Raw genomic sequence first — 11,584 nt, forward strand, 5'->3', positions numbered from 1 at the left:
CGTGCTAGGTTAATTGCTGACTCCAAAGTGTCCATAGGTATGAACGTGAGTGTGAATGGTTGTTTGTCTATATGTGCGCTGTTATTGGCCGGCGACCAGTCCAGGGTGTGCCCCGCCTGTTGCCCGAAGACAAATGGGATAGGCTCCAGCACCCCCCTGCGACCCTCGTGAAGAAAAAGCGATAGAAAATGAATGAATGTTTCACTATATGGCTGATGGGGACTTGAATGAATCAATGCACAGAAAATGTTGAATGAGGGCAGCATTATAAGGATCAATTGTACCGTCTGCGGCACCGATCCAACTTGGGACCTTTGGTGCATTTTGTCAATGACCTATAATAAAGAGAGAGAGAGAGAGAGAGAAAGACAGCGAACACATGCTTTAACTTAAAACTGTAGCGAAACCCTGTTAACATTATTTGAAAAAGGTCAAAGTATGTGTTTGTGGAAGCCAACTCTTCTACACTTGCACCGCTGCACACAAAAAGGGGGTGAAAATTTGGCACAAGGTGCAGCTCGACTACTGTTGCCTGTGCTAATATTGGTCAGATAAATAAAACAACATATTTTAAAAACCTTGGAGATACGTGCATTCCGTGTACTATGATAATGGATGCCTTGTTTTCCTCTGACAGCATCATTACAACTAGCATGTGCATTTCATGTAACTGACCAACTTGACACCCTTTCACGTCAGTGTAATGTTCTTTAGCGATTCTGCCATTAGAGAACATACTAACTCACCGTGCTAACCGGGCCCTGCCTGATGAATTGCTTTCACGCCGACCTATTAGCGTGTTCAAGTAAACGTCAGCAAAATTATGGACACTAAATCCGACTTATACGACCTCGAGACTCCTGTGCGAGCGGCTCTGTCGTTTTAGTAAATAGACTGCGAGTCATAAGCATAAGTAGCTCCGGAGCAAGCCCAATTAGTGTGTGTAGTTATGTCACAGCTCAAGCATCGGCGGCGATCAATACGATCGTTACTCCGATTTCCACTCGTGTCATTAAGACACAGCACACACACACAGTGCAAAACTTGACTTATATAGATGGAGATGGAGGAATCATGTTCTATTCATCTATACAATAGTGCAGATATAGAAAAATGAACACACACACACAAGCAGGGAAGTGGAGGCATATTCATCTAAATGGGTGGCCATGCATGTACCTTCACTCTCATACAACATTCTCTCTCTCTCTCTCTCTCTCTCTCTCAATCACACACATAAGGAGCTAGTCATTTTCTTGTGATAGCACCCATCCCTCTAGCCCCCCCCCCCTTCTCATTTCCCTCATATTTCCTCAATCCCATTCTGCACTTGCTGACGTCAGCACCCAGCAGTGCTCCCACTATGTACCTTCATATCAGGGCCTATAGTATAGTAGCATCCTCATGTATTTATATTGCAGCTGTTGGATTTTTATGGTCACACCTGCTTTTGGGTGCCCCCACCCACCACCTCAAGAATCCCCATGAGGTGATTGTGGGATGATTCCCAGAGTACACACACACACTGTATAACTAAGCCGGTTATTTTCTTCTTTTCTGGTATCACCCATCCCTCCATTTCATTCATTCATTCATTTTCTACCACTTATGCTGGAGCCTATCCCAGCTGTCTTCGGGCAAGAGGCGGGGTAGACCCTGGACTGGTGGCCAGCCAATCACAGTGCACATATAGACAAACAACCATTCACACTCACATTCATACTTATGGACAATTTGGAGTTGCCAATTAACCTAGCATGCATGTTGTTGGAATAATTTTAAGTTTTATTGTGTGTGAGATTCATTCATTCATTTTCTACCGCTGATCCTCACGAGGGTCATTGGTATGCTGGAGCCTATCCCAGCTGTCTTCAGGCGAGAGGCAGGGGAACACCCTGAACTGGTGGCCAGCCAATCACAGGGCATACATAGACAAACAACCATTCACACTCACATTCATACCTATGGACAATTTGGAGTCGCTAATTAACCTAGCATGTTTTTGGAATGTGGGAGGAAACCGGAGTACCCGGAGAAAACCCACGGGAGAACATGCAAATTAAGTCCACTGAGGGTGGAATCGAACCAGGGTCTCATAGCTGCGTGGCCTATGTGCTAACCACTCGTCCACCGTGCAGCTCCACCAATTAACCTAGCATTTTGGAATGTGAGAGGAAACCGGAGAAAACCCATGCATGCACGGGGAGAACATGCAAACGAGAGTGGGATTGAACTCGGGTCTCCTAGCTGCGAGGCCTGCACGCTAACCACTCAAACGCCATGCAGCCTCCCTCCATTTCCCCTTCTCCAATTTCTCTCTCCTAGTGTCTACTTGCTGACATCAGCAACCGGCAGCGCCCCCTAGATACCCCCCAACCCCCCTACCATCTGCATCAAAACACAATTACACACACACACACACACCACAGAGGGATCATATATCAAGCTCCCACGTGATGTGACGTAGAATTACTAACAGAAGATTGATGCCGATCAACGGCTCATAAAAGCCGGGATGCAGTTTCTGCCCCCCCCAGCTCTTAATTAAGTGTAAATTATACGTTGAGAATCCCCTTGTCAGCAGCCTAAGTGAGGTGGTCCGGCATGCTTGTTAGACACCCCCCAACATGTTATTGGGCCTACCTGGTCTCCATTATGGCTTACAAACACGTCAAAAGGATATGGCCATTCGGTGATCTTTTTGGCGTATTTTCTCACAAAGTTATCTTCGCTGAAAATGAACAAGGAGCGGTTGACCGTGAAGCAGTTCTGGCGCACTGGTATCGGGTTATACAAGGCCATAGTCCGGGCCCTCTGCGCCATGGACTGCTTGTACATTCTCTGGGCCCCTGGACCCCCGGGTGGTCCGTGGGCAAGCCCGTGGCCATGCCCGTGTCCGTGTCCGTGCCCGTGACCATGACCGTGTCCGTGTCCATGTCCATGTCCGTGGGGTCCTCCTTGCCTCCCTCCACCACGGCCGCCGGGGCCCCCTCCACCGGGGCCTCCGCCGTACCTGGCCGGCACCTCGTCACCGAACCGCGCCATTCTCTGGACACCAGAAGCCAATCTTGACGAAGCAGCGGAGAAGGACACCGGTTCTCAGCTGCACAGCCACACAACATTACATCCCATCCGGATTCGAACGTCTCATACGGGGCCCATGTAGAGTCCTCTTCCCATGGTTCGTCCTCACCAGGGGGGGTGGATGTGGGGAAAATCAAACGTGTGGTCTTTTTTAGGGGGGGTTCTCGCTGCAAGGAATCTCAAGCGCACGGCTCGTCTTTGAGGACGAGCCCCCACCAGCCGATCATGTGTGTGTGGGGAGGGGGGACTTATTCAACACGAACCTCCTCCGTGGCTGGTCATGCCTCCTGCATCTGATGCTCCACGGGCTTCCACGGGATTTATTCCTCCAGTGTCATGACAACATGTCATTACAGCGTAGACACGGCTCTCAGTAAATCACATCCACGCCTTGCGTGGCGTGATGGTGCAATTGGCTGAAACCGCCGTGTTCCCGAGCACTTAAAAGCCGTTGGGAGTGAAACCCTAACATTATTAATTTATTTCTTCTAAAAAAAAATAAAAAAAAAACATCCGCAATATTTGGTAGCGTGGATATAACGTAGCACACTTGATTTTTCAAGAAAGCCTCGAAACCGAAATTAAACAAAACATGTCATTGGCTTTGAAAAATATCAAATACCGTGCAAAGGCTGGCGTGGAATGGGTGCCATGTTGCTTTTTTTTTTTTTTAGAATGTCCACGCCGTCGTAGTGGAGATGAGAGCATTGAACGGCATCCTCCTCCTCCTCCCTGGTTGCAACACCTGCGCAGCCATCCACGGGCGGAGCGAAGAAGGGAGACGCGCGGACGGCGTCAAAGACGAGCGTGGAACGGCATCTTTCTCCCCCCCAACCACCTCTACCTTCGTCACCGATACAGTCCCGCACCGTGCTCCTGAAAAGTCAAAAAACCTCCAGTCCGGGTTGATGAGACCGCTTGAATGTCCTGGTAGAGCGTCCTCTCTCTCTCTCTCTCTCTCTCTCATTGGAGTACTGTGGGGGTGGGGGTGGTGGGGTGGGCTCCTCACAGCCGCTTCCACCAGCAGCAGCCCCAAGGGGAGGAGGAGGAGGAAGAGGAGGAGAGGGACACACGGATAGATGGAAGGATGGAAGGATGGATAGAGCCAATAATGAAAGGAATGCTAGAGGACGTTTCTTTAAATTAAACAGATGAAACAGATGATGACGTCACAGCATGTATGACATCTATAGGCTGCATGCTAGAACCCGGCATGCTAGAACCCAGCCCACTTGTGCAAATCAACAGTGATTCCTTTGCATTAAAAAAAGGTAAAACATGTGTACATAACGGTTACATGGGGGGGTTCTTGGGTGGGGATGGGGGGGTCGTCATGCGTCGCCTAGCACCTGCAACACCAGAGTTATGTGCACGCGAGTCGTGTGTTTGGGAGGGAGGGTGAAGAAAGGGGGGTGGGGGGGCTGGGAGAAGGCTATTCTTAGCAACAGACATTTGGAAATTAATGGACGAGAAGAGCGCTCTACTCCCCCCCCTCCTCCCACCTCCCTCCCTTGGTTGGTTGGTTGGTTGGCCACCTTGCCTCCTCCCTTTCCTTCCCTCTCGTCTCCTCTCCTCTTATACTAAACGGTGGCGCCTGTTCAAGGTGTGACTATTTGCCATTGCATCACATGTAGATAGCATTCATTCATTTTCTAGCGCTTTTCCTCACAAGGGTCGCAGGGGGGGTGCTGGAGCCTATCCCAGCTGTCTTCGGGCGAGAGGCGGGGTACACCCTGGACTGGTGGCCAGCCAATCACAGGGCACATATAGACAAACAACCATTCACACTCACATTCATACCTATGGACAATTTGGAGTCGCTAATTAACCTAGCATGATTTTGGAATGTGGGAGGAAACCGGAGTACCCAGAGAAAACCCACGGGGTGAACATGCAAACTAGCTCCACCGAGGGCGGAATCGAACCAGGGTCTCATAGCTGCATGGCCTGTATGCCAACCAATCGACCGCCGTGCAGCCCTCGACAACAACTTATTGAACCTAAACTGCAAACTCCACACAGAGATGTCCGAGGGTGGAATTGAACTCAGGTCTTCTAATTATGTGGTCTGCGCGCTAACCACTTGACCACCGTGCAGCCTCACAGAAAATATAATTTTTAGAAAGATGAGAAAGGCATGAGTAGTTAGTGGACAAAAAAATGGTGGCAGTTGAAATGTTATACTTTAAAAATGGAAATGTTGAACGATTCAACGATGACCGAAGATGGGACCAATCTACCACCTGAGCCATAATAAAGTAAAGAGTTTCTTTAACCCTTTCATGCATGACCCATGATAAACTGAGATAAAAAAATGTTACTAAGTGTTTTTATGTGTCTTTAGACATAAAAATAAGAACTGATTTGGTTCTGTTTTTGTACACCAAATTTTTAAGAAGTTATGAATATGTCCACATAGGTGGACAGCATGCGTTTGTGGATTTTGACAAAACGAGACAAACAGCAGTGCTTCAATTGACAAAACTAATCAAACTGCAGTACTTCAACTGACAAACTACACAAACTATAGTGCATCAACTGACAACCTCACAAGGTTAGGGATAGGCCACAGATGAGGTGGTACAACCCTGCTACAACGCTGCATGCTTATGCTTATGTACTTATGTAGTCGATCAGTACTGAGATACAGTACTAGATCACCGTCTTGTGTGAAAAATTGCCATGCACCCAGGGCACACAGCCACATTGCAACACATGCAGCTGCACTTTGTTTTTCGGGTGCACGCAGGGTCTTGGCATCTTTGGGCATTTTTTTTTGTTGTTCAGCTGGGGCCATAGGTTTCCAGGACCAGGCCTGACCTCCCAGGGTACCTTGGATGCAGGTTTGCGCTTCACAGGAAGAGGAGGTGGGGAAGTGTCACTTGGTCTCCCCCTTTTGCGGAGAGTGCCTGAATTTATCAATGAATGAGCCACAGATGCCTTGAAAGGCAGAAGACCTCCCTCCTCCAATCCAGAGAATCTGAGGAGATGCCAGGCATTCACAACGGTTACATCAAGGAAGTGTAAGAACATTCTGATGTACCAGTGTTTGGTCTTGCATCTGTGAGGATACATTGCTATCATTTGGTCCATCAGGTCAAACACTCCCATATAATCGTTGTTGACCTTCACTGCAAATGCCCTGTCCATGGTGATGATATTCTTATCTTTCTTGGACCATCTCTGTGCAACATCCGTCAGGTGCTTGCCAAGACAGGAAGAGACTAAGTGTCAAGCCAACGTTTGACAGCGAGGTCTTCACCATTGGTGACAACAGAGATAGCTCCTCTTCCTCCTTCTTTGAGTTCTGTTGCACTCCTGAGTTTTGTTTGTGCCCCCTGAAGCCTGTTGACCCGGCATGTGCCAGTGACATAGATGCCCTCTTCCTTCAAAGACAGTAATTAATGGAGTGCCACGAAAGTAGTTATCAAAAAACACCTTGTGGTTCTTTAATTGGATGTCATCACAGAGGCGCAAGATGACGTCTGCAGCCATTTCCAATTCCTTGACTGCACCTATGCTGGCTGCACCCCTGTACACTTCAAAGTGTATCCTGAAGCCCCTGATCTTGCCCAAATTTTCACACCCCAGGGTTTTGGTTTTTTGGAGATGTATTGCTTGATAGACAATTTGCCTTTGAAGAGCATGATCATCTCACCTATGGCTTGAAACTCCTCAGGATCCACAGCAGAGAGCAAATTTGCTGGAAAAGTACCTGTTACTCATAATGAATAATGCACAAAACATACATATTGATATATACAATGCAGCTTACAATCTAATAGCATAAAATGTTGATTTATACAAAAGAAAACTACTTCAGATAAAACATTGTCAAGAATGATATACTGTTCAGGAATTGCATGTAATTGCATGCAGTCCACTTTGGTGGACATCTGAAAAATTGCAATTTCCTCCCAATCTAAAATCAATACTTGGACATTTTCACAACCATGGTGATTATTAGGTGTTACCTGATGTAGAAATATTTTTTTTACGTGCAGGAGTCTCCTACTCTAGAAGGATTGAGCAGAAATCCCACAGGTGTTAGGCATGTTTTAATTCCTGGCAGCCATCTTCAATGTTGACATAATTATTCTGCAGTTACAATGGTTGACCACACAAAGCAGTGTTGGGTGGATTCTCAGGCGTCCACTCTAGAGGCTTATAAGCAACAATGCCATCAAAACCTATTTTCATAACTGAAAATTACGTTTTAATAGCTGTCCACTGCAGTGACCGTCATGCGTGAAAGGGTTAAGATGACAAATACGACGAAGTTCGGTTGTATGGATTAACTGTAATGAGAAGTGTGGAAGAAAAATGTCCACCTCCGGCGAGTCCCTCTTTCCGCAGTGTGAAAACAGACAGACTGTATCCCACAACAACACAGGACAACCTTCCTTTAAAATCTATTATGTTTCCTAATTGATTGACTCCAGAAATAGCCGGCTGTGTGAATGGGAAATGATGATACATATTTAAGGGTGACCAGGGGAGTTGGTTCCGCCACACAGGGTACTGAAACAGGACCGAGACCTTCCTTGAGCCAACTCCAATCTATAATCAGCACGACCTTAAAAGTCTATCTGATACGCCAGAAAGCAAAAGCGATCGTTTCGCTTTGTGTCCATTTAAGCAAAGCTTCCGACGCTGAGAGGCTCCATGACCCCCACCGCAAGGGCATGCAGACAGTCGGATGGATGGATGGGTAGACTTTTGTCCGTTGTGTTATTAACGCCGACCACATGACCCACACTCCCCTGTTTAAAAAAAAACAAAACAAACAACATCTCTTCCTATTGTTTTGTGTGTTTCTCGGCCAGATGTTAAAATGGTGGCTAGCTAGCTCGCCGTGCGTCTGGAGATGTGAGGAGAGGGCCTAAAAAGGAGTGTCGTGATTCAATGATTCATAAGACTGAATAATTCAATGCCGAGATGCTTGTAGTGCACTCCGCCCCTGCTGAACCCGCTCCATCCGTTGTGGATTAGTGATGTATACCTCCTGCACGATGAGTCCGGATCAGAGAATACCGAAAACTGAACAGAAACTTGAGTCAATAACACATTAGTGTGTTAAAACACGGATGCATAATGTATTTAACATCTCATATTAACTGATACTGCACAAGTTAAACTGCATCAAACTCCAGCTGGAAGGAAGAAAATACTTTGTGTATATATAGTCTGCTATAGCATTATTATTATTAATTACGGGCTTCAATTTTCATATCTCAGCATGTCAGATTTTGCCTGGCAACAAGCAAGTGAGTGGAGAGAGGGTAAATGCCCTGAGTGGTAAGTAGGCCAATGTTTTGTCTGTTTTTTTTTTTTTTTCCATGTGGAATCTTTAGTGAGGATGAAGTCACCGCTTTATCTAACAAGCTTATCATACACACACACTTGCACTGTGGGAGATTTCTCATGCTATCCGACACACGCATTATGTTTTCTGACATGATGAACAACTTTCTTGCATAAAAATAACACTACATATAATAAAAACAACTAGAAATGTAATGTACCTGGTCCACCTTCACACACATATCACCGCTATAATCACTTAATGTTTACACAATTCATGTTTGAAGATGTTCAAATAACTGTACTAAATAGTTTTTAGATATTACAAAACTGTTTAAATGTACTCTAAGGGACACAAAATGAGCATACAATCAGAACTGCACTGACCTCAAGCGGTCATAATGGAAAACTGCAGCAAATTAAAAGGAAGTCATGTTTTTTTTTCCTCGCTGACTACATCACCCACAACACTTTGTGTTTTCAAAATGGCGTCCCTCATAGCTGACTGAGTTTAGCAATCAAAATTGAAGAAACAGTGCAACATATTACGCTTTAAATACATTATTTCCGGTGAGAGAATGAAACTAATGCGTATTACGGCGAAACACGTCCAGAGTAGTTATTTTAACAAAAGTCTCCGTCGTTACCTGGGCTCGTCTTGTGTTGACTTGACAGCCGCCGGGGTCCCGACCGTGGTGGTGGGGTCAAGCCGGGAACTGGTGCGGAGACTTGGGTCACAGGTGGAGGTGAGGACGGCCTTTATCACCGAGGAGGAGGAGGGTGCTTTTCTGCGGGAACTGGAACCTGGTTTGAAGAAGAAACGATACGAATTCGACCACTGGGACGACGTAAGTCTTAAACTAATTCGTTATTGTAGCTATTTTCGGACAACGTAAAATGGACGGTGAACCTCAACTACCTGGAGGTCAGCTGTTCCAAATGAGCAATTATGGCGCGCAAAAATTTAAAGGGACAGCGCACTATTAAGCCGTTCAAGTTACCTTATTGAGTCAAATAGAATATAAGACGACCCATCTTTATTTTGTTGTATTATTGTTTGGTGCGCCTTATGTAAATATAATATATATTTCTTAGTTGCTCTACAGTTGTTTATTATTGAATGAGTGACAGGAAGAAAAGCTTTTGATTTGATGAAAAAAAATACTGCAGCTAGTCTGGTTAGCAGGGTACGGTATTCCTATGGCTGTTGTGTAGTGTTAATAAATATACAAGGTGACATTAAAAGTGTTTATCTCCTCCCATTCAGGCTATTCATGGATACAGAGAAACCGAGCGTACGACATGGGGGCCAGCATGTCAGAACATCTTGAATCGTGTCCGATCTGTCGCGTTTGAGGCCGGCAGTTCTCTTCTCGGGCCTGTACACGTCCTAGACCTGGACAAGGCGGGCTACATCAAACCTCACATTGATAGCGTGAAGGTAGGTTCTATTCAGACAGAAAAATGGATATGAACAGGACAATAACAGTGCTATTATTTTTTTTTTTATACCAGTTCTGTGGCAGCACCATCACAGGGTTGAGTCTCCTCTCAGATTGCGTCATGCGCCTGGTTAAAGACGATGCCCCCAGTGAGTGGTTGGACCTGCTGCTGCCCCGACGTTCCCTCTACATTCTCAGGTTTAAATACAAATCATTATCATTACATTATCACTCCGATAGTGATAATGTCTCTCTTCATGCTCACGACAGGAACCAGGCAAGGTATGACTTCACTCACGAGATCCTTAAAGATGAAGAGTCTGTGTTTAACGGACAGAAAGTGCCTCGGCAGCGACGGATTTCGGTTATTTGTCGGAACCTTCCGGGTTAAAACCTACAAACAGATCACCTGGGATGTTGGTACCACTTTAACTTATTAAAACTGATGTCCTGTTTTATAGACATCTGAAAACAGAACTTTTATTACAGGAAGTATTGCGGTTCATATTTTCATGGATCGTAAACAGACTCCTTCACGATTAAAAGATTAATCTAATATGAAAATGTTGTTGATTCTGTGTATGTGCCGCCCTCATTAGTTTGTATGTCATCATTTTGACTAACCAAATAATTCATTCATTTTCTACCGCTTTTCCTCACTAGGGTCGCGGGGGTGCTGGAGCCTATCCCAGCTGTCTTTGGGCAAGAGGCGGGGTACACCCTATAGACAAACACATAGACAAACAACCATTCACACTCACATTCATACCTATGGACAATTTGGAGTCAGCAATTAACCTAGCATGCATGTTGTTGGGATAATTTTACTTTATTTTAGTTTTATTGTGTGCGAGATTCATTGTTGTACCCCCTCCCCAAGTGCACATTCATTCATTTTCTACCGCTTATCCTCATGAAGGTCATTGGTATGCTGGAGCCTATCCCAGCTGTCTTTAGGCGAGTGTATAAGTGACTATAGGGGTGCTACTTCATGCCTAGAGAGCTCTAATAATGTTTTTAAAAAAAAACAAATTTAGAAGATTCATTCATTCATTTTCTATCCGCTTATCCTCACGAGGGTCGCAAAGGGTGCTGGAGCCTATCCCAGCTTTCTTCAGGCGAGAGGCGGGGTACACCCTGGACTGGTGGCCAGCCAATCACAGGGCACATATAGACAAACAACCATTCACACTCACATTCATACCTATGGGCAATTTGGAGTCGCCGATTAACCTAGCATGTTTTTGGAATGTAGGAGGAAACCGGAATACCCGGAGAAAACCCGCGCAAACTCCACACAGAGATAGCAGAGAGTGGAATTGAACTTGGGTCTCCTTGCTGTGAGGCGCTAACCACTCGTCCACCGTGCAGCCTAACCAAATAATGAAGTCTCGTAAAAAATTTAACTCATAATCAAGACTTTCCCATTTTTTTAATCTCCTAATTATGACTTAATTTCATAATTTTAACTATTTCAGTCCCTAATAAAAACATCAATTACAATAGAATTTTTGTAATTGTGCTCGGGCTCGAATAATCCAGGATGACCAGTAGGTGGCAGCAGCTCATTACCCTTTAAAAAGTCAACATTACACAAGTTGGAACCTGTTGAGTCTTTGTTGAGTTTGTACTTAGCATCCAAATGACACATTTGAATGAATATTTGCATGAATCATCCATCCGGTTTCATGAGTCTTCTTGTCCAAAACAAGGATGACCTGCGGCTTATTTGTGGCCAGTTAGGACAACGCATT

At 45.4% G+C, this 11,584-nt stretch overlaps 2 protein-coding genes across 23 annotated transcripts in view; one reads left to right on the top strand and one right to left on the bottom strand.

The window, feature by feature from the left end:
- Positions 1-4,324, bottom strand: part of cacna1aa (calcium channel, voltage-dependent, P/Q type, alpha 1A subunit, a) — a 101,723-nt gene extending 97,399 nt beyond the window's left edge. For 9 of the 22 annotated variants that reach the window (XM_058048757.1, XM_058048754.1, XM_058048755.1 and 6 more), the window contains exon 1: positions 2,684-4,324. In XM_058048757.1, coding sequence (XP_057904740.1) covers positions 2,684-3,045 — 362 coding nt within the window. In that variant the 5' untranslated portion in view covers positions 3,046-4,324. The remainder of the gene's footprint in view (positions 1-2,683) is intronic. The other 13 variants (XM_058048752.1, XM_058048746.1, XM_058048743.1 and 10 more) reach the window with 2 other exon arrangements.
- A 4,525-nt stretch (positions 4,325-8,849) lies between these two features.
- Positions 8,850-10,411, top strand: alkbh7 (alkB homolog 7). Its single transcript, XM_058048773.1, has 4 exons — positions 8,850-9,236; positions 9,656-9,829; positions 9,904-10,028; positions 10,101-10,411. The coding sequence occupies exons 1-4, from the start codon at positions 8,967-8,969 to the stop codon at positions 10,219-10,221; spliced, it is 690 nt and encodes a 229-aa protein (XP_057904756.1). The 5' UTR covers positions 8,850-8,966; the 3' UTR covers positions 10,222-10,411.
- Positions 10,412-11,584: the final 1,173 nt, after the last annotated feature.

Source organism: Doryrhamphus excisus, chromosome 15, assembly GCF_030265055.1.
Source record: "Doryrhamphus excisus isolate RoL2022-K1 chromosome 15, RoL_Dexc_1.0, whole genome shotgun sequence".
NCBI classification, from domain to species: domain Eukaryota; kingdom Metazoa; phylum Chordata; class Actinopteri; order Syngnathiformes; family Syngnathidae; genus Doryrhamphus; species Doryrhamphus excisus.

Coding starts and splice junctions, on each gene's coding strand:
- alkbh7 (XM_058048773.1), top strand. CDS start 8,967: ATGAAACTAATGCGTATTACGGCGAAACACGTCCAGAGTAGTTATTTT. Junction 9,237..9,655: donor AATTCGACCACTGGGACGAC/GTAAGTCTTAAA, acceptor CCTCCCATTCAG/GCTATTCATGGATACAGAGA. Junction 9,830..9,903: donor CTCACATTGATAGCGTGAAG/GTAGGTTCTATT, acceptor TTTTTATACCAG/TTCTGTGGCAGCACCATCAC.